The 20,935-nt window shown below is 30.5% G+C and overlaps 4 protein-coding genes across 6 annotated transcripts; 2 read left to right on the plus strand and 2 right to left on the minus strand.

The window, feature by feature from the left end:
- Positions 1–45: 45 nt before the first annotated feature.
- Positions 46–2,727, plus strand: NELF-B (negative elongation factor B). The gene is made up of 8 exons (XM_069116011.1): positions 46–83; positions 177–998; positions 1,069–1,236; positions 1,316–1,441; positions 1,525–1,794; positions 1,868–2,152; positions 2,226–2,426; positions 2,513–2,727. Exons 2-8 carry the CDS (start codon positions 390–392, stop codon positions 2,663–2,665), a joined length of 1,812 nt encoding a protein of 603 aa, XP_068972112.1. The 5' UTR covers positions 46–83; positions 177–389; the 3' UTR covers positions 2,666–2,727.
- Positions 2,728–2,842: 115 nt separating this feature from the next.
- LOC138181263 (putative RNA polymerase II subunit B1 CTD phosphatase RPAP2) lies at positions 2,843–5,283 on the minus strand. 2 transcript variants are annotated; one of them, XM_069115990.1, is made up of 6 exons: positions 5,101–5,283; positions 4,896–5,010; positions 3,641–4,828; positions 3,424–3,584; positions 3,168–3,338; positions 2,843–3,095 (listed from the first exon to the last, which is right to left on the minus strand). In XM_069115990.1, the coding sequence occupies exons 1-6, from the start codon at positions 5,160–5,162 to the stop codon at positions 2,936–2,938; spliced, it is 1,857 nt and encodes a 618-aa protein (XP_068972091.1). In that variant the 5' UTR covers positions 5,163–5,283; the 3' UTR covers positions 2,843–2,935. The 2 variants fall into 2 exon arrangements, with proteins under 2 accessions (XP_068972091.1, XP_068972100.1); XM_069115999.1 differs by having other exon boundaries at positions 2,845–3,095; positions 4,896–5,005; positions 5,101–5,266.
- Positions 5,284–5,924: 641 nt separating this feature from the next.
- Positions 5,925–15,651, plus strand: Not1 (CCR4-NOT transcription complex subunit 1). 2 transcript variants are annotated; one of them, XM_069115942.1, is made up of 14 exons: positions 5,925–6,324; positions 6,890–7,102; positions 7,252–7,686; positions 7,772–8,068; positions 8,152–9,095; positions 9,194–9,347; positions 9,426–10,427; positions 10,501–12,138; positions 12,219–12,482; positions 12,556–12,773; positions 12,860–13,066; positions 13,134–13,260; positions 13,338–14,866; positions 14,947–15,651. In XM_069115942.1, exons 1-14 carry the CDS (start codon positions 6,223–6,225, stop codon positions 15,023–15,025), a joined length of 7,209 nt encoding a protein of 2,402 aa, XP_068972043.1. In that variant the 5' UTR covers positions 5,925–6,222; the 3' UTR covers positions 15,026–15,651. The 2 variants fall into 2 exon arrangements, with proteins under 2 accessions (XP_068972043.1, XP_068972048.1); XM_069115947.1 differs by having other exon boundaries at positions 5,926–6,324; positions 13,134–13,254.
- Positions 15,640–19,955, minus strand: LOC138181258 (pyruvate dehydrogenase phosphatase regulatory subunit, mitochondrial). Its single transcript, XM_069115980.1, has 14 exons — positions 19,382–19,955; positions 19,089–19,301; positions 18,855–19,018; positions 18,589–18,752; positions 18,316–18,499; positions 18,042–18,247; positions 17,671–17,986; positions 17,340–17,497; positions 17,115–17,263; positions 16,832–17,039; positions 16,631–16,720; positions 16,370–16,549; positions 16,091–16,291; positions 15,640–15,968 (listed from the first exon to the last, which is right to left on the minus strand). Exons 1-14 carry the CDS (start codon positions 19,639–19,641, stop codon positions 15,759–15,761), a joined length of 2,703 nt encoding a protein of 900 aa, XP_068972081.1. The 5' UTR covers positions 19,642–19,955; the 3' UTR covers positions 15,640–15,758.
- Positions 19,956–20,935: the final 980 nt, after the last annotated feature.

The raw sequence follows: 20,935 nt of genomic DNA on the forward strand, positions 1-20,935 counted from the left end.
TAGCTATAGGTACATATTTCGTAAAAGGAAACAGAATAAGTATAAATAAATATATTCTTTCTATTCACTGTTGGCTTAAGCAGGTATGTATATATATAAATTCAATAATAATATATAAATTTGCTAAATTTATTGTGATATTGTAATGATGTGTAACAATATACTGATAATTTCAGGTTATATAAAAATAATACAAAATTATTTATACGATGAGAAATCTTATTTGATAAATAATTGTAATTAAAAATGAAAAATATTTAGAAATGATTCTTTGTACATCTTAAAATATATCGCAATTATTAAAAAATTTATTCAATCATATAATATTACATCATAATTCTGTATTCATTTGTGTGTAAAGATATTCCATATAGATAAACAAAACAGTAATGAATACTGTAAAAAATAGTTGTGAGATTGGAAATGGTTTGGATGACCTTGGTATACCTGGACAAGGTTTCTTAAGAGATGCTTTAACAAGTTGTACAGATCCGCTAAAAGCAATTGAAGAATTTCAGTTAGAAAATGGTATTTTATTACCATCTTTACGTCCAATGTTACCTTTACTTGATCTTCATGGAGTAAGAAGACTAGATTTTCATGCATCAGTTCTTGAAGAATTAAGAGAAAAATTAATAAAAAGAATTAATGAAATTGGAACAGAAAGAGCAGACAGAGGTTCAGCAGGTGACAGAAGATTAAAAGAATTATTGTCCAAAAGTTTTCCAGCTGTAAGAGTTGCAGCACTAAGGCCAGTTGTTATGTGTATTTTAAGAAACACCCCACACATAGAAGATAAATATTTACGAGTACTTGTCCGAGAAAAAGAATTATACAATGATGCAGATACTGAAGTTAAACGTCAAATTTGGAAAGATAATCAAAGTTTATTTGGAGATGAAGTTTCTCCATTATTTAGTCGATATATCATTGAGAAAGAACAAATATTGTTTGATCATCGAAACTTAAATAGTCTTTTCTTTATGCCTTCTCCCAAGGTATAGTATGTTAGAAATAAATATTCATAAAAAAATTGTGAATTTCTAATTGTATAATTTATATATTTAGGTAAGAAGACAAGGTGAAGTAGTACAAAAACTAGCACATATGATTGGACATAGTGTAAAATTATATGACATGGTATTACAATTTTTAAGAACTTTATTTCTACGTACAAAAAATATACATTATTGTACATTAAGAGCAGAATTATTAATGGCTTTACATGATTTAGAGGTGAATTTTTATCATTTTAAATTACTTATACAATATTATGTAAAATGAATATAATATTATCTAAATATTAAACATTTAGGTACAAGATATTATTTCTGTTGATCCATGTCATAAATTTACTTGGTGCCTTGATGCATGTATTAGAGAAAAGAATGTTGACATTAAAAGATCCCGTGAATTACAAGGTTTTTTGGATAGTATTAAGGTATGTAATAAAAATATTTGCATTTAATAATAATACCTATTTACTTATTGATAGAAAGTAAAATGATCTGCAATTTTCTACAGAGAGGTCAAGAACAAGTCTTGGGTGATCTAAGCATGATATTATGTGATCCATATGCAGTAAATTTCCTTGCTAGTAGTGCAATCAAAATTGCACTTCATTTGATAAATGGTGAAGCACTGCCTAGAGAAAATGCAGTTCTTGTATTGTTACTCAGAATGCTTGCATTAGGTTTATCTGCTTGGCAAATGATTGATTCACAAGATTTTAAAGAACCAAAACTAGATAGTCAAGTTGTGACAAAATTTCTACCTGCACTTATGTCTTTAATGGTAAACTTACATAGGCTGTATATAGTAATACGTAATTTTAAATAAATGTAATAATTAGTAATTCATATTTTAGGTCGATGATCAAATAAGACAATTAAATTGTAAACTTCCTCCTGATGAGAGAGAAAGTGCAATTGCTATAATAGAACATTCTGGTCCTCCTCCTGATGCTTGTCAAGCATATGCACAACTTTCAGGAGTTGCTGCTGTTTTGTCTATGTATTATGCATTACATGTAGGAGGTGGTGGTGGAATAGGAAGAGGTAGAGGTGATGCTAGAGGTTTAATGAGAGTATTAGCTACTTTACCAAATTGTCAAGCACAACGTGCATTTGAAGATCCCTTTTTACACACTTTAGTAAGCACATTTTACTTAAAATTTAATAATCATTGATAGCATAATAACTAATTAATTTGCACATGATTTACAGGTATCATTACTAATATTAAATATGGCTGATGAATTTCCTAATGAATCATTCTGTACAGTCATCTTTGACGAATTTTTCTTAGCTGGATTAGGCAGAGACAATGTTACACGCCATTTATTAAAGTTACTTTGGTACATCCATCTAAAGTTACCTCCGACTCGTCTTCATACGCTAATAAAAGCACTCCAACCAACTAGTCAGGTAATATATTTTTATTAAAAGAAAAAGATAAAGTTATATTATATCATAACTATATAACAGTTTCATAACCTCATGTATAATTTAAGCATAATGAAGCAGTACATAATCTTTATGAAGCTTTACGTGATAAAATTGGGAATCGTTCCACGGAGGATCAATTAACAACAACACAAATAGATACATTAGGACTTGAATGTCCACCCTCTCCTCTTACTGGCGTACCTACACCAGCATTGTAAACATAATGTAACTTTTTTTATTAATATATTCAAAAATACAACTTAATTATGTAACTTATGAACAGTTAATTTTTTACGTTGCACGTTTCTTTAATTTTAATGAATAATGAATCTAAAACATAATAAAAATTTCATATGTATATCTTTATTCTACTTATATTAATTAATAAATATAAAAGTATGTATATATTTTCAATATAATATACAATATTCAAAGAGTAGAGATGTTATATAATATGCATGATTTAAGCGACATTAGTATTTTTATTATTATACAGGTATTTGTTTATCTGTATTATTAATTAATTCCATTACTAGTCTGTCTAAATAATTTGAATCCAACTTGTATGACATTAAAATCATTGAGATGTACATTGATGCTTGTTTGCTTAACAATACAAATTTTAGCTCAGGATCTATCATGCTCAACCTAAGTAAAATATATTAAAACATTAATCATTTTTATGATAATTAAATATCTACAGTTTATTGAAATACTTACATTTTAATGATAATAAGACCCACAAGAGTCCATTCAGCTGTTTTAAAAATAACATTTGCAGCAGACAATGAGAAAGTGTTAACTAATGCCTTAAGTAAAGTACTCTTTTCTCTGCTGTATATATATTGTGGTAATTTATTACTAGCTAAAGCACATAATAGGTCAGGTAATCTATAACAAAAAAAGAAATATAAAATAAACATATTTATAAAATTATAAATTAAGAATATTAAAGAAACATAGAAGATCATATTACATTTTATTAAGTTTGTCTAAAAATATTCGACGTCGAAGTATTTTAGGTGCATGTGCTTCTGTTAAAGGTAATGTTGGAGTAAAATCATTATCCTGATCAGTAACTTCTGTAGTGTTTTTGTGATTTTCTATAATCATACTCCCTTTATAAAATGCCCGAACCTACAAATGATACTTATATTAGAAATTCCTTACTTTTTAAATTAAGCTGTACATACTTTTAATTCCATTTTTTCCCCCTCTTCTTGAAGAACACATAAATGAGGTAGTGGTTTTAAAGAATTTGTTGTTAAATCTACATGGATGTCTTTTTCATCTTCCAACTGCAATTTATTTAATTTTTTACACAGATGCACGTATCTATCATGTTGAACTATATTTTCTAACAATTGATTTTTAATATCTTCATTTCCTAATAATAAAGAAATTGTATCTTCAGTAATCCAATTCCTTACATTATGTTCAATATGAATTGCAAGATTATAAAATTTATTTGACTGATTTTCTTTAGTAGAATTTTGTTGCTTATTTTTTTTACTTTTATTTTGTTTTATTTTTTGTATAGGATCTTTATTACTAATAACAGTATTATATTTTGAAATAGTTGTATTATCCTCTGTTCCTGATGTTTCAAGTAACTCATCTTGTTCTTTATTTTCTATATTTTGATTTTTGTATTTATTTACAAGAGTAGCAAAATTATTTACATTTGTAGTATTTTGAATTCCTGTATAATCTAGTAAGCTATTAGCTTCTATGGTACACATTCTTTTAACAGTATTATCATTTACATAGTCTTTAGCAGTGCTACCTTTATCTTCTGAATTAATAGATGCTTTCTTCACATCTACAGGTTCCTTAACACCATTTTCTGGAAATTCTTTTAAAACACCAGGTTTTTCAATAATATTGTTTGCTACATTTTCACTACTTCTTGGAGACATTTTTATTATATATTCATCATGTGCTTCAACTTCTGAAGATTTACTGAGAAGTGTATTTTCTGTACTTTTGCATGTTTTATTATTTTGTACATGTTCATCTGTGTTTCCAGAATTCAGTACCATTTCTATATCTCTCACATGAATTTCATCTCTAAGCATACTTTCTCTTAATTCGTCTTTGTTTAGCAATATTTTAAATTCTGGTATTTCTTCTTTATCTCTCAACCATAATGGACTCGTGGGCATTTGTTCTAATAAGTAATTTGAAGCTCCGTAACAATGTGAACTACAAAAATTTTTACGCCTTGTTATATCATAAACCTTATTTTTTGTTGTTGATATATGGTATCGTTGATCAATTATTTTTGTTAATGCATTACTACATAATACATAGCCACATAATTTGATTATAGCCCTTTCCTCAATTACATCTTCCATGTGACTTTTGTTAATATATCCTAGCTGTAAAAAAATTGATAATTATTTAAAGTAAATGTCAAATTATTTAAACACTTAAAAATACACTTACATTAGTCAAAAGCCATTGGAAATCTATTTTTGGTTCTAGAAGGTGTTCAACAATTCTAAGAGCTTTTGCATCATATTGTTTCTTTTTAATTATTACTAATTGCATTTGTGCTTTACTTAAAAAATGTAATAAATTAGTATATATTACATATATTTTTTATATTTCAATTATATTTTTAAATACATTTATGCAAAGTAAATCTTACCTCATCTTCTTTTTCACTTTTTTCCTCTCAAAAATTTCTTTTCTAATATTGGACATCTCCATTTTTAAATAATAATTACAAGAAAATCTATTTTTATAGAATCTGTATTAGTCACAACTCAGCCTACTCTCGTGTACTATTGGTACTATTACTCTACTAGTGATCTATTTTATACAATATCTCATTTTAGAAGCAGATATGTCTGGAAAACGTAAGATAAAAAAATTCCTGCATTTTACAGGAATAATAAAAAATAATAGAATAACTGAATTATAATAAAATCAAGTTGTAAATCAGATTTTAAAACTATTCTTCACACAAATGTATAGTACCTAATAAAAAGTAGAAAATTTAAAAATATACAAAAATGGAGTGAACATTTTTCATATAATATTGTTTATACCAGTTTATGTTTCTATTAAGATTCACTTATATTATTTAGTAAAGTATCATTACTATTTTTTATTTTATATACTTAACGCTAATGTTCGAATGTGATTAAGTAAGAATTTACAATTTTATCATCTCTTGAAAAATATTTTAGTAAATATACATATCTATTTTTCACTGAAATAATGATTATATTAAAGTTGGTCAACCTGTTTACGCAATTAATTAATCAAAGTCCAAACAAATTTAGTTGTTTTCTTAATCGTATATGATTGTAAAATAAAAAAAATGAATTGACATGCTCTTTATAATAGAATTTATAAGAAAATTCTTTACAATTATGTAAAAATTAGTAATATAACATATAAGAAAATGTAATAGATTTTCATTCGAACGTTAACGCTCTCTAGTGACGATTTAAAGAAACATTGAACCGGCTGTCTTGTAGAGGTAGAAGTCTACCGAAGTAGATGGAAAAAAAGACCAGTAAAGTGTGACTGGTTATATGGTGTGATTTTGGAGTAGTGTTACGTTTTGAGTATTATCTTGTTGTGCTCGCCATGACGTTGGTTTGAAATTGTATTTCAAAATATTAATCCCGATGTTGGTCGCAGGACTGTGCCAATGTAGTTTTCATGCTTTTAACGAGGAGAGAATCCGGGGAGGCAATTCGTGGATACCGAAGAAAGCTTCAAACGTGTTTGAAGCTTTCGAGGTCGTATTCATGGAACTATGAACCTGGACTCGTTGTCTTTTACTTTGTCACAAATCAGTTATTTGGTTACGAATTTAAATAAGAAAAATTTTCGAGACAGCTGCCAAGAAATATCAGTTGTAAGTAGAAAAAAACCTGTTGTACTACTGCATCTCTTATGCCCACCCCTTCCACCTTCTATTCATCACACGCCGTCCTCGGAACAACGCAATATGCTTCGTGAATATTATTACAGATTCCATCTAATTTCAATTATTAAAGTGAACATCTTCATCAAAAAAAAATAAATTTGGATTTATATATAGATTAATAAACTTATTCTATAAGTAATGGCAATTGAATATTCACGCGGCATGAAATACATCTTGAACTTAGCCTCTTTCCGTAATTTGTATGTATTCCAACGTATTATTTCGAACGATGAAACTCTGTATATTTTTCAATGCTCCCTTCTAAAACATAAATAATAATAATAATAATGTTTCAGTTACTTAACAAATATAATAGTTGTAAAATACTTATTTGTTTGAAGTTATTTTGAAATATATTATAATCTTTTCTCAGTTTTATTTCTGTTACTGAATATGTGATAATGCCGTAGAGGTCATATCTAATATATTCATGTTTATATACATATTTTATATATGATAATTCATCATTCTAAAATGTATTATTGTATTCTAGCTGGTGCAGTGGAAGGGTTTGGAGGCAGACAGACATTTGCTGCGCTCTTTACTCTCGTGCATCGACTTTTCCACAGGAGAGTCACCAGAATTAAGTGCGAGAGATTACTTTCAAGTGCAACTTCTAAAACAAGAGTGTACTAATCTTCTTAGCAAACCTTCTTTTATTTCTAATCTGTGCTTTGCTATAGACCATCCATTTCATCAACAAAAGGTATATTTTACTTTTTATTTTGGTAAAGATTATCAGAATTGGTATGTGTATATGTGTATACTTATATAAATTGATATATATTAAACATTTCTTTATGTCACATTCTTTTAAAACAAACAACTTTTGTTAATTTTAACTTTATCTTTTAGACTTTGAACCCATCACCAAAGTTTTTTTTACGTTTAAAAAAGGCACTTGGGTTAACTCTGGTACAAGAAGTTGCATTTGCGATTGCATTGCTCCATTCTGAGAATACTGAAATTCGTACATTAGCTCTAGAGCACGTACAAAAACAGCTGCCTGAATTGATAAAAAATTATATTAATTCTGAAACAAGCAACAGACATCACGAAGAAGGATTGCACGATTCATTGCCTGAAGTTCTTCATCTTATATTGTCTCAAGCTTTTCATTCAGCCAATCAATTTGGCCTTTCATCTGAAGCAAAAGAAAAATTTCTCAAGAATTTGAGGCGCGATTTTCCCCGTGAGCTGGTACCAGTGGTGCTAGCACCACTCTTGTACCCAGACAACGGGGAAACTCCGCAAACCAAAATAGAACTAAACATGGCTGTTAATCAAATGGTAATACAAATAATAATAACTGTATAATTATTGTAATATATTATATATTAAAAATCTTTTAATGCATGTAATATGTCTATTTTAGGATGGGAATTCTCTAGTAGAATTGATTATGGAATTAGGATATGGATTCACTAACAGTGTTGAAGAATGTCGATCAGCTTTAGCTGGTTTAGGGGCTCGAGAAATATCTCCAACATGCGCAGCAAGGGTTTTAGGTCATATGGCACGTAGCTGTAGTAGTCTTGATGATGCTGGAGGATTGCAATCATTTTGGGGTAATTCAGGAGCTACACAAGATGCAAATAAGGAAAAATCAAGTGATAATGCTGCTCCTACTACATGGAATGTTGAAGTTTTTGTTCAAGCTTTAAAAGAAATTGTAATCTTTAGTAACTGATATCTAATAACTTTATGTATTAAATTAAGTATTTAATTTTAATTTATGTTCATTGTTAATTACAGCAATCAACATTATCTTGGAATGAAGTGATAGTTAAACTAGATCATGCAGAATTTGTTATCAAAGATAGACAAGGATTGAATTTGTTGATCACAGGATTAAGGTTGGGATTGCAACATCAAGGATATCCTCCAGATATGTTTCCCGTGGAACTTTTTTACCGTCATTGGGATAACATAGAAGGACAGTTTTCTCTAGTGCAACAAATTTTAAAGTGCCCTGATATATTTTGTTTCGCTGATTATCCATATCATTCTGTAACTGTTGATGTATTGAAAGCAGCACCAGAGAGTGACAGTAAGGAAGCACAAACTTGGAGATCCTTAAATGTAGTTGAATTACTCTTGCATATGGCAGAAAGAGGACTGTATGGACCAGTTCAAGAAATATTTAAATGGCCCATTCAACACTGCCCTGATGTTCTTGTATTAGCATTATTACAAATTAGTGCTCCTATTACAATACTTAGACAAGAATTACTTAGTACATTAATGCCTATTTTTCTTGGGAATCATCCAAATTCAGCTGTTATTCTACATCATGCATGGCATGGAAATACAGTTAAAATAAAATCTATTATTATGCATGCTATGGCAGAATGGTATATACGTGGAGATCATGATCAAACAAGACTATCTCGTATTCTTGATGTTGCTCAAGACCTCAAAGCATTAACTCATTTATTGACTGCTCAATCATATCCATTTGTTATTGATCTAGCCTGTTTGGCTTCAAGAAGAGAATATTTAAAATTAGAAAAATGGTTGACTGATAAAATTAGAGAACAAGGAGAAGTTTTTGTTACTGCTTGTGTAAAGTTTTTACAAAGACGTTGTCCTCAAGTAATGGGACCTGGTATAAAGGAAGATCTTACAGTACCAAAAGCAAGTCAACTTCCACAAGAAACACTAACAACAATGCTTGCTTGTTTGCAAGTATGCGCTGGGTATGTTTTACTGTTTTTGTATTCTAAATGTTTTTAATATAAATAATATTTCCTTATTATTAATATTTTGTTTATTTCCCCTCTTTTTTATTTTACAGAAGTGTATCTCAAGAATGTTCCGAGGCAATAATGACAATGGTACAAAATTGTAGTCTAATGTTGAGTAAAAGTACAATGAGTAGACCTCCACCACCAGGAGTTTTACGACATCGTGGATTGGAACCTTTTAATCCAGCAACTTTGGGAGGACAGGTATCGAAATTAATGTAATTTCTTATATTTACTTGTACACTAATCTTATATATAAATATATCTTATTTAATTTTGTAGTTGTTTTCTTCAAAACAAGTGGATCCGCTTGGAAATTTAAGTTCAAGTCTTGCATCCATGGGTTTGGGTTCCAGTCTTGGTCCACCAAGTAGTTCTGCGTTTAATTTATCAGGTGCACTTGGACCTTTAGTATCAGCACCTGGCTCTCCATCTCGTCTCATGGGACCTTCTCCAAGTCCATTTCCAATGTTACCGTTATCTTCACAGTTGCATTCAGGACCAGTTGGTACGCAAGGACCATCTGTTTTACCTGGAAGTACAACAATCGGAGGATTAGGACGACTTGGACCACCAACAGGCATTGAAAAAGCAAGAATACCTGAAACATCGAACTTATTTCCTGATATGGCACAAAATGTTTCCAAAGAAATTGAAGATGAAGCAAACAGTTACTTTCAGCGAATATACAACCATCCGCCACATCCTACCTTATCAATTGATGAAGTTCTTGATATGTTAAAAAAATTTCAAGATTCTGGTAGTAAAAGAGAGAGAGAAGTATTCAACTGTATGTTGCGAAACTTATTTGAGGAATATCGATTTTTTCCTCAATACCCAGATAAAGAGTTGCAAATTACGGCACAATTATTCGGAGGAATTATCGAAAGAGGATTGATTAATAGCTATATGACACTTGGATTAGCTCTGAGATTTGTATTGGATGCACTTAGGAAACCAGAAGGCAGCAAGATGTATTACTTTGGCATAACAGCTCTGGATCGGTTCAAAAGCCGTTTAAAAGACTACCAAACATACTGTGAGCACGTCAGGGCAATTCAACATTTCAGTGAGTTCCCACCACATTTAATTGAGTATATAGAATATGGATTACAGGGGCAGGAGCCTCCCACAAGACCTCAAGGTCCAGTCCTCCCAAAATCTTTAGCAGCTATGCTGGCACCAGTTACTACACCATATAAAACTATTACAACAACAACAATAACGACAAGCACTACTCAAGCGAAATCATCCACGACTCCAACCACCTCTCTCTCAGCCAGAGTAAGTAAAATATAAATTTGAGAACTGCATAATACATTTTCATTGTTACTTATGATTTTTTCTTTAATTTTAGCCTTCTATTGCTAATGCAACAAACATTGATACGTTATTAGTAGCAACCGATAAAGAAGAAAAGATAACAACACCTCCAGAAGCTTTGCAAGATAAAACAGCATTTATCTTCAATAATCTTAGTCAACTTAATTTACAACAAAAATGTGACGAAATTCGAGAAATTGTCACAGAAGAGTATTGGCCTTGGATGGCTCAGTATTTAGTAATGAAACGTGCAAGCATAGAATTAAATTTCCATGCTTTATATTCAAATTTTCTGGACTGTTTGAAATTACCAGAAGTGTACAAAATGGTTACTAGAGAAACATTTAGAAACATAAAGGTTTTATTACGGAGTGATAAAGGAATAGCGAATTTTTCTGATCGCTCACTTTTAAAAAATTTAGGTCATTGGCTAGGAATGTTAACTCTTGGCAGAAATAAACCGATTTTACACATTGATATAGATCTAAAAAGTTTACTTGTCGAAGCATATCACAAAGGTCAACAAGAACTTCTTTATGTCGTTCCATTTGTTGCTAAAGTACTTGAAAGTTGTGCAAAAAGTCGTGTTTTTCGTCCACCTAATCCTTGGACAATGGCAATTATGAATGTATTAGCAGAATTACATCAAGAACCTGACCTAAAATTGAATTTAAAATTCGAGATAGAAGTATTATGCAAAAATTTAAGCATTGATGTAGGTGAATTAAAACCTGCGCTTTATTTAAAAGATCCAGAAAAATTACGGAACTTAGAATATCAGCTATCACATCCTAATAAAAAGTCTGAATCAAACAACAATCAGCAACAAACACAAGGTCCTATTGAAGAATTGGTTGGCCCTACTACAACTGGAACTATTGTTCCACAAACAGCTCCAGCAAATACAACACCATCTTTACCTACTGGTCCACCAGAGCCGCGTTTTAATTATATGGATATTTCTGTAACAGGGATTGCTAATATTTCTCAACATATCACCATTAATAATAATTTGCCATTATTCCAAACGCACCCACATTTGAAACAATTTGTTCGTCCAGCTGTTGAAAGAGCAATTCAAGAATGGATTCATCCTGTAGTTGATCGATCGATCAAAATAGCTCTAACCACTAGCGAACAAATTGTGAGAAAAGACTTCGCATTAGATCCAGAAGAAGTTCGAATGAGAACAGCAGCAAGACATATGGTTCGTAATTTAACTGCTGGAATGGCTATGATTACTTGCCGTGATCAAGTTTTGGCGTCAATTAGTACAAATTTAAAACAAGCTTTTTTAACTGCAATGATGGGCACAACCCCACAACAAAAAGAACTTGCAGAACAAGCAGCTAATGTAGTAGCTGCTGATAATATGGAACTTGCTTGCGCATTTGTACAAAAAACAGCTATTGAAAAGGCAATTCCAGAAATGGATAAACGTTTATTGAATGAAATTGAATTACGAAAAATTGCACGGCAAGAAGGAAGAAGATATTGCGATCCATTACTTAAATATCAAGCTGAGAGAATGCCTGAACAAATAAGACTAAAAGTTGGCGGAGTGACGCCTCAACAAATGGCTGTTTATGAAGAATTTGCGAGGAATATTCCAGGATTCTTACCACTATCTGAACGAGACACACAAGCTTTGTTAATGCCAAAACCTGTTACAGTATGTATTCCATATTCTATACGTCGTATATTTATAATTCTTATATAATATTGTTTATTTAAAATACTTTTTTCTTAAAGGAACCTACTGTAACTGCATTTGCTGCTAATCCAGCAGTTGCAGTAGCGACGGCACAACAAGTTGCTGCATATGCAGCAGCCGTGAGTAACGATGAAGTTGGAGCTATGTTAGAAAAACTTGCAGCTGAAGTTGAAGTATTGCTTGCTGCAATGGGTCCAGTTGCACCTCCTCCACAACATGCTGCTCTTCATAGTCTCTTAGATTCTATTATCCTAACACGAAGATCAAGAGATGCAGGCGCTGCTATGACATTACTTAAAAAAGTAAGTTATTACAAATTATATTATTTAAGTATGTAATCTACATTATATGCAATCTATGTATCTCTAATTCTAGGCAGTAGAAGGTTTATTAGATGGCCCTACTATTACCAGCGGTGTAATAGATTCAGAAATTATATTGCGATACAGAGAACTTCATCTACGTATTTTAAAATGTTTACAAGATCCACGTGCCTATGGCATGCAATGGACAAACAAACACATTACTCGGTGTTTAACTGAGTGTCGAGAAGAGTTTCGATACAACTTCGAAGCTGTCGATTATCTTATCAGGTATTCTACTTTTCATAATATATTATTAAATTATTAAATTTATTTGAGTGATAAAATATAAATAGCACCGTTACTATCTTTTTTAGGTCTCATTTAATTAGTCTTCCACAGTATGATTTAGCTTTGGCTCAAGCTATAGATTCTGGAAATTCTATGGCGACAGCATTTGCTATGCAGTTGGTGCAACTTTATTTAATTGATGAAAGACAAACTACACATGTTGCCGAATCTGACCTATTTCACACAATTGAAATACTTGCCCGAATAGCTCACCACAGGGCACCACCTGAAGGGTGACTATTAATATTACGATATTAATTAGTGCAGAATTAATTCAAATAAAACATATATTTTTTTCAGAATTTTACTGTTTAGACTGACAAATCTGATAGAATCATTGCGCGTAAATCATGATACAGGAGTATTAGCAGACAGAGCTCCTGCTGGCCCTACAGCGCATATTCATTCTGGAATTCTACAGGTGAGAGTAAGTAAATTCTGCCAATCTTAAGGCACCAAGAACACACGTTTGTATTTACAATTTATGTTATTTATTTTTTACAGGCTCGTGACTTTGACGATCCACCTGGATTGATGGAAAAGACGGAATATTTGTTACGCGAATGGATCTCAATGCATCATAATCCAACGCACGCTCGTGATCCCACGAAAGCTTTCGGAATGTTTGTCCATCAAATGAACATTCATGGAATCCTTAAAACAGACGATCTCATAACAAGATTCTTTAAATTGAGTACTCAGATGTGTGTCGATTCGTGTTATCGTGCTTTAGCTGATACAAGTGCTGTAATATCTGTTGTTCGTGCGAAATGTTTCCATTCGTTGGATGCTTTCGTTCGTTTGATCGCACTTCTGGTAAAACATTCTGGTGACAGCACAAACACTCATACAAAAATTAATTTACTGAACAAGGTTTTGGGAATCGTTGCTGGCGTATTACTACAGGATCAGGAAATGCGAGGAACTGATTTTCAACAATTGCCGTATCATAGAATTTTCATCATGCTTTTTTTGGAACTTTGCGCCCCTGAACCTGTATTGGAAGCAATAAATTATCAAGTATTAACTGCTTTCTGCCATACGCTACATATACTTAGACCAGCCAAAGCTTCAGGATTTTGTTACGCTTGGTTGGATATAGTTGCACACAGAGTTTTTATTGGACGTACGCTTGCGATTACACCACAACAAAAATGTTGGGGCATGTATGCGCAACTTTTAATTGATCTCTTTAAGTACCTTGCATCATACCTTCGAAACACGGAACTTGCAAAGCCTGTTCTTACGTTATACAGAGGAACAATTAGAGTACTATTAGTCTTATTACACGATTTTCCTGAATTTCTTTGTGAATATCACTATGGATTTTGTGATGTAATTCCACTTAATTGCACACAGATGAAAAATATTATTTTAAGCGCATATCCAAGAAGTATGCGGTTACCTGATCCATTCACGCCGAATTTAACAGTTACTCTGCTACAACAAGCAACACATACCCCCCGAATATTGACAAATTTTGCATCTATGATACAGCCATTAAGTTTCAAAAAAGAACTTGATTCGTATTTAAAAGCGCGAGCTCCAGTTACTTTCCTTTCTGAATTGCGTAGTAATTTACAAGTGTCTCAAGACACTGGTTTTCGCTATAATATTCCATTAATGAACGCTCTCGTACTTTATGTTGGGACACAAGCTATATCTTTTATTCGCAGTAAAGGACATACGCCTAACATGTCTGCTATCGCACATTCTGCACATATGGATATATTTCAAAACTTGGCAGTGGATCTTGATACAGAAGGTCGTTATTTATTCATAAATGCAATTATGAATCAGTTGCGGTATCCTAACACCCATACGAATTACTTCAGTTGTACACTTCTGTACTTGTTTGTTGAAGCTAATACGCAAGCGATACAAGAACAAATTACAAGAGTTATTCTTGAAAGACTTGTTGTAAATAGACCTCACCCATGGGGTCTTCTCGTTACTTTTGTTGAACTTATCAAAAATCCAACATACAAATTCTGGACGCATGAATTTGTTCACTGTGCACCAGAAATTGAAAAGTAAGTTATTAATAATAATTGTGTATTTTATTATTTTGATTTTTCATATAATGTATATTTTTTTATTTATATTGTTTCAGGTTATTCGATTCAATAGCTCATTCGTGTAGGAACCTAAAAGATTTAGAATCCATTCGGGAACCGATTATCCCAGAGTGATAGGACGCTTTATTTTTCATTGTCGATTTGTGTACAGTAAAAAAGAAGAACATAAATAATAAGAATCGCGTGTAAAAAGTTGTTAATGTACGGATAGATGTACCATACTTTGGGCTTAATTTTTGGTGAATAGATATTGAATAATCGTATATTAAGTGTATCAATTGAGCTAGAATAAGCGAGATTACTATTATGTTAATATTTTAATAAAAATATTGTTGCATCGATCAGAAAGCAACGAACATTCAACCTCACAAAATGTGTCTTTTGAACAGTGTACTTGAGACAGTGTGTTACCACGACATTGTAATATTATAGCACAAATGTCAGTATAATGCGTATCATAATGAAGAAGAGGAAGTCAAGACAGCAAGGGTGTTCAAGAAGTAATAGTGAATTTTTGTAGGTTAAATTGAATATAAATGTATTATGAATAAGTGGTATATTGAATCAGTACCAAAATTAACATGTTGTACTATGTAAGTCATTTAGGGAGTATTTGCAGAATGTATGGTGCAAGAATCTGTAATATAGTATACAATTACTAGTATACATTGATGTAATTTTTTAAGAATTGTAGCTACGAAAAAAGATAAAGCTGATTAATTAAAATGTGGTTTAAGTAATCCTTTGCTTTATATGTTAAGTAGTGATTTATAATTGTCACTTATAAATAATTTATTAAACTTTATATACATTATTTGTACACAATTCAAAACTTATAATGTCAGAGTCAAACAACTTGATGATCACGTGTTGCATGGTAAGAATCCCTTTCCTTATCTGGAAATTTGGTTGGTAAATTAGGACTATGCAAATGACATTTTGCGGGAAATTTTATTCCCGCTACATCTACTTCGTAATCTCCTGACAATATATATTCATTTGTCACTTCTTGTGGACGTCCTTGTGAGTCAAAATTTTGAACAAATCCAAGGCAAACCTAAATAAAAATTTATTAATTATTATAAATGTTTATATTTTGTAATTTTTATGCTTTCAAAATTTACCAAAGTTTTATAATCATATAAATTTAGTAATCTGTTAATAACGTTAAATATGTACCTGCTTTTTGAATGTAAATCCGTAACCTGTAGTAGTTGTCATTCCACAATATTTTCCATTTCTAAAAATAGGTTCACTGCCCCAACACCATGTATCTAATTCGGGGTCATGATCGTTTAATAATAGCTGCACGTATTTCCGTTTTACACCTTCTTCGCGTTGTTTTAAAAGAGCATCTCTTCCAATAAAATGCACACCTTTCTATTAAGCATATAGCTTTAAAATATTGTTTTAATTAAACTTTAATATATAAATCATGCAAATTCTAAAGATAACTACATCTAATTTTACTCTCCAAGTTCGTCCACATTCCAAAGGAGTAGTAAAGGTGTCTAAATCTTGACCCCAAAATGCGTAAAATTTTTCAACTCGTAAAGCTCGAGTTGCATAGTAACCAGCATGTTTTATTCCGTACTTAACTCCAGCATCTACTAATCTTGTATAAACATGTAATGCAAACTACAAATGTGTAATGTGTACATCAATAAAATATAAAATTCATAATTTGGAAAAGATTTTTTTATTAATTTAGATACTAACTTCATTTGGAATATATAAGACATAGCCAAGTTCTCCAGTATGAGTTAGATTCATTGTGCGTATTCCATTAGCAAGACCAACATCTAATTCCTTTTCAAGAAATAAATGTGTGGTAAACATAATAAAATTAAATATGAATAATATAATATTAAATATATTTATAATTAATAATAAATATAATTAATAATTAATAATAAATACCTTAAAAGTAAAAAATGGAAAGTTTTTGGGATTTAAGTCAGTATCTGTTAATTCTGATAATAATTGCCTAGTAGCAGGACCCATAATACAGATTGCTGTATATGCTGATGTTACATCAGATACTGCTACAGAACCATCTACTGGTAAATGACGATTAATCCAATGCTTACATCGAGTTTGTTGTATGGTAGGTGCAATCATCATATAACTTAAATATAAAAAAACTGATTATATAGCTATATCTTATATCTTATAAGTTGTACAACTTATTTAAACAACTTACTGATTGGGAGCAATACGTGCTAAACTGCAATCATTTTCATAACCTCCACGATGATTTTGTAGACCTGTATGAATAATACCTCCTACTGGAACATCAACATCATTGGAACACAAATATTGTAAAAAATCGACTACTTCCGTTCCATTTGACTAAAACAATACATGAATTGAAAAATCATGTAATGCAATAATATATCCATATATTAGTTACAATAATCTATCATACCCATAAATCAATTTTAGTGAAAGAAGAATAGTCGCTCAGTCCAATTGTTTCTCGACATGCAGCATACTCACTCCAAACTGCTTCAAACCATGGTGGTTTACTGAACGTATTTGTATATGCTATCTTACATCTTTGAAACCCATCAATCGTCTCTAAATCTGTGTAGCAAAGCAATCTGTATAATAAAATCCAGTTTCTTCTTTTATAATACAGACATGTTAATAAATAATGTTTTATGAAGAATTTTATACTAAAAAATATAGAAATATCTATCTTCTAATATAAAATTTTTCATAGAAAATTTGTCTTTTATAAAAGAGAGTGAACCTACCATTATCACCATCTAATTGAAACCAGGATGGTCGCTCGTACCCCATTACTTGACCAAATATGGCACCAGCTGCTCGAAGTTTTGGATAAATTGGAGACATTCTTAAATTTCTACCAGTTTTAAATTCATGATGTGGATATTGTAGAGCATAATGCATGCCAGGAACTTCTTTTACTCGATCACGTAGGAATTTACGGTTGTTATGAAGTCCCAAAAATCGTGACACATCTAATTCATACATATCTAAAGATGTTGAACCGTTAACTATTAATTCTGCAGTTGCTCGACCAACTCCACCAGCTGCTGATATACCCACCTATAAAAATTATATTTTTGTATATCTTATAATTTCATAAGTTAAGGTAACTTACCGTTTTCATACCAGCAGCAATATAATAATTACGTATTTCTGGTGCTTCACCAACTATCCACTTACAATCTGGAGAAAATGCTTCAGGACCATTACATAATTTTTCTAAAATAGCATTTCCTAGACTTGGAATTCTATAAAGCATTTGTTCAAGTAATATATGAAAATGGTCCCAATCTTCTGGCAGAAATCTTTGCTCTGTACCTCCTAAATTAAAATTTGTTGCATATTTAAATCTATATAAGGTTAATAATAAATGAAAATCTATATCTAACCAGGTATTGTTCCATCTTCAAATGCTGGTTTTGCAACTGGTTCAAAGCCACCAGCTAATAAACTACCGTTATTTTCTCGAAAATAAATATATCCATCTAAATCCCTTATAACAGGGGTCATAGGATCTAGACCATTAATTGATTTTGTATGCAAATAATAATGTTCTACAGGGTGGAGAGGCACCTAAAAATAGAATATATTTAATTCAGATTATTTATAAAAATTATATTTCTTTCTTATATTCACTAATAACAGTAAAGAAAATATTTAACCTTTACATATGGCTCGCTTAATTTTCCTACATTACGTGCCCAAAATCCAGCACAATTAACAAAATGTTCACATTCAATAGTACCATGTGTTGTTTCTACAGCTGCAATTCTACCATTTTGTGTAATAATTTTAGTAACTTTACAGTTTTCAAACACTTTAACACCTAAAAGTATTAGGAGCTAATGAATTTTACAATCTCATTATAATATGAAATTAAATACATATTCTTATATCCTTTTTTACTTTCATGAAAAACTGTAAACACCTTTCTTTCTTGCCTCTCCTATTAATGTTAAACAAATTTGATATGGATCTCCCACTCCATCCCCTGGGATCCATAATCCACCAACTAAATCATCTACTCGTAATAATGGACATATTTCTTGTACTTGCTTTGGTGTAATCAAATGACATTCAATATTGCGGGAACTAAAAATATTCATAGAATGATCTACATTTAATTAATTTTATATACTACTACAATTGGTAATTGACTCACATAGACTGTGCTTTCATTCGTCTAAATACAGTCATACGATCTCTTGTGCGTGCTAAAGAAAGACTACCACATTGTTTCCATCCTGTTGATAAGCCTTCTTTTTCCAATGCTTTATATAATGCTATGGTATTCTGAGCAAGCTTAACTTGTGCCAAACTTGGTTTAAAAGCTCCTACTAATCCTGATGTATGCCAGGTTGTTCCACCTCCTAATCTAAATTTAGTCAAAGTAAATAAATGAAAATACATTTTCATCCAGTCCAAAATGGACTTACAAAGTCTGCCATTTTATACCTGCCGCTTTCTACAATAACAGTTTGAGATCCTAATCCCATAAGTGAAAGATGATAAGCAACTGCACCACCCATAACACCACCTCCACATATAACAACTTTTGTTTGCTTAGGAAGTGGATCATCAACATCTTCATTTGTTTCTACAGTAGTTTTTGAACTACTATGTCTTATTCTTTTGTTGTAGTTGTAAAAAGCAAAATTATTCCATTTTGTCACAAATTTATTACAAATTAATTTAGAATGATGCCACATTGTCATAATGTATATAGATAGAACTTTAATATCTTCTACTAATTTTCACGTAAAAACAATATAAATATACATGTATATTTACAGATCATCACGTTTCTTTTAAGGTTAGATTGTTATAGAATGCGAGACTGTTCTCTGAACTATCGTTTCATTAATTGTCTTCAAACACTATCAACTATATTATGTTAACATTTAATTTACAAAATTCAAAATACGTGTAGTCTTTAATAAATGTCATGTTCCTGTAAGTTTTTATAATCACTTAGATAAAATCGGTTTGAAAAAAGATAAGTAGTTATAACCGATTTATATTAAATAAATGTAAAAAATTGTATTTGAATTATAATTTTGATTGTTATATAATAATACAGTTTTGAAAATATAAAAAAAAACGCTTAACTAGTAAAAGTCGACAAAAATATGTAAAAGCAGGCAAAAATTACTTAGGACATTAAATTTTATTCATTTTGTTTATAATATTATAATTTTATTAATATAGAATATATTGCTGAACATTTTATATAAAAGCATATATATTACACTAAAGTAATATCAAAAATACAGATTAGTTAATCAAATATGGTTATTTTTACGATTATTGTTATTTATGACTATATTTTATGACTACACTTATTTTTTTATGACTATTATAAGAATTAGTCTCTTCTATAAATATACAAGTAAAAATTACTATCTTATTCAAAAATACATTTTTGAGGTTTGTTATTAGTATAAATTATTTATAACATATCTATATTAATTTGTATTTATACATATATAGGCACTCCATTGAAAGGCATTAATTACATAATTTATGGAATATCAACTTTTTTTTACATTAACATTATTAATTGATCTTATTTTTAAAATGTAACTTTTCTGTTATATGTTACAAAGTATTTATTTCTATTTGAAAATATATAAATTTTTATAAATGATAAAAAGACAGCAGTGTACATTATTTCCAAAAATAGTTATTTTCATAAACTTCTTCATAGACTTCATAGACTTCATAAAAACAGGCACAAATTGTATAAGTTTGTCATCTTTAACAATTTAAAAAAACAGATTTTTAACAGTACTTGCATACACAACAGTACTTGAATATTACCTCATCTAGAAGTAATTTTATATGCATGTTACATATGAAAATTTATATTGTGTATTATTTGTTGTAAACAAAATTATTGATGAACCTTGTTTTCATTTGTACATTCTGCTCAATTATTTTATACTTTTATAATGAAAAAGTTTCCAAATATAACAAATAAATTGAATTTTAGGAATTTTTTCATTTAAT

The sequence above is a fragment of the Bombus flavifrons genome, chromosome 1 (assembly GCF_040668555.2).
Source record: "Bombus flavifrons isolate JBK064 chromosome 1, iyBomFlav1_principal, whole genome shotgun sequence".
Classification (NCBI taxonomy): Eukaryota; Metazoa; Arthropoda; class Insecta; order Hymenoptera; family Apidae; genus Bombus; species Bombus flavifrons.

Excerpts from the sequence above, each read along its gene's own strand:
- NELF-B (XM_069116011.1), top strand. The coding sequence starts at position 390 with ATGAATACTGTAAAAAATAGTTGTGAGATTGGAAATGGTTTGGATGAC. Across the intron at positions 1,237-1,315 it reads TGGCTTTACATGATTTAGAG|GTACAAGATATTATTTCTGT; the intron begins GTGAATTTTTAT and ends TTAAACATTTAG. Across the intron at positions 1,795-1,867 it reads CTGCACTTATGTCTTTAATG|GTCGATGATCAAATAAGACA; the intron begins GTAAACTTACAT and ends TTCATATTTTAG.
- LOC138181263 (XM_069115990.1), bottom strand. The coding sequence starts at position 5,162 with ATGGAGATGTCCAATATTAGAAAAGAAATTTTTGAGAGGAAAAAAGTG. Across the intron at positions 5,011-5,100 it reads AAAGTGAAAAAGAAGATGAG|TAAAGCACAAATGCAATTAG; the intron begins GTAAGATTTACT and ends ACATTTTTTAAG. Across the intron at positions 4,829-4,895 it reads TCCAATGGCTTTTGACTAAT|CTAGGATATATTAACAAAAG; the intron begins GTAAGTGTATTT and ends ATTTTTTTACAG.
- Not1 (XM_069115942.1), top strand. The coding sequence starts at position 6,223 with ATGAACCTGGACTCGTTGTCTTTTACTTTGTCACAAATCAGTTATTTG. Across the intron at positions 7,687-7,771 it reads ACATGGCTGTTAATCAAATG|GATGGGAATTCTCTAGTAGA; the intron begins GTAATACAAATA and ends TGTCTATTTTAG. Across the intron at positions 12,483-12,555 it reads CTATGACATTACTTAAAAAA|GCAGTAGAAGGTTTATTAGA; the intron begins GTAAGTTATTAC and ends CTCTAATTCTAG.
- LOC138181258 (XM_069115980.1), bottom strand. The coding sequence starts at position 19,641 with ATGACAATGTGGCATCATTCTAAATTAATTTGTAATAAATTTGTGACA. Across the intron at positions 17,498-17,670 it reads TCAATTAGATGGTGATAATG|ATTTAGAGACGATTGATGGG; the intron begins GTAGGTTCACTC and ends TTTGCTACACAG. Across the intron at positions 17,264-17,339 it reads TCACTAAAATTGATTTATGG|TCAAATGGAACGGAAGTAGT; the intron begins GTATGATAGATT and ends GTATTGTTTTAG.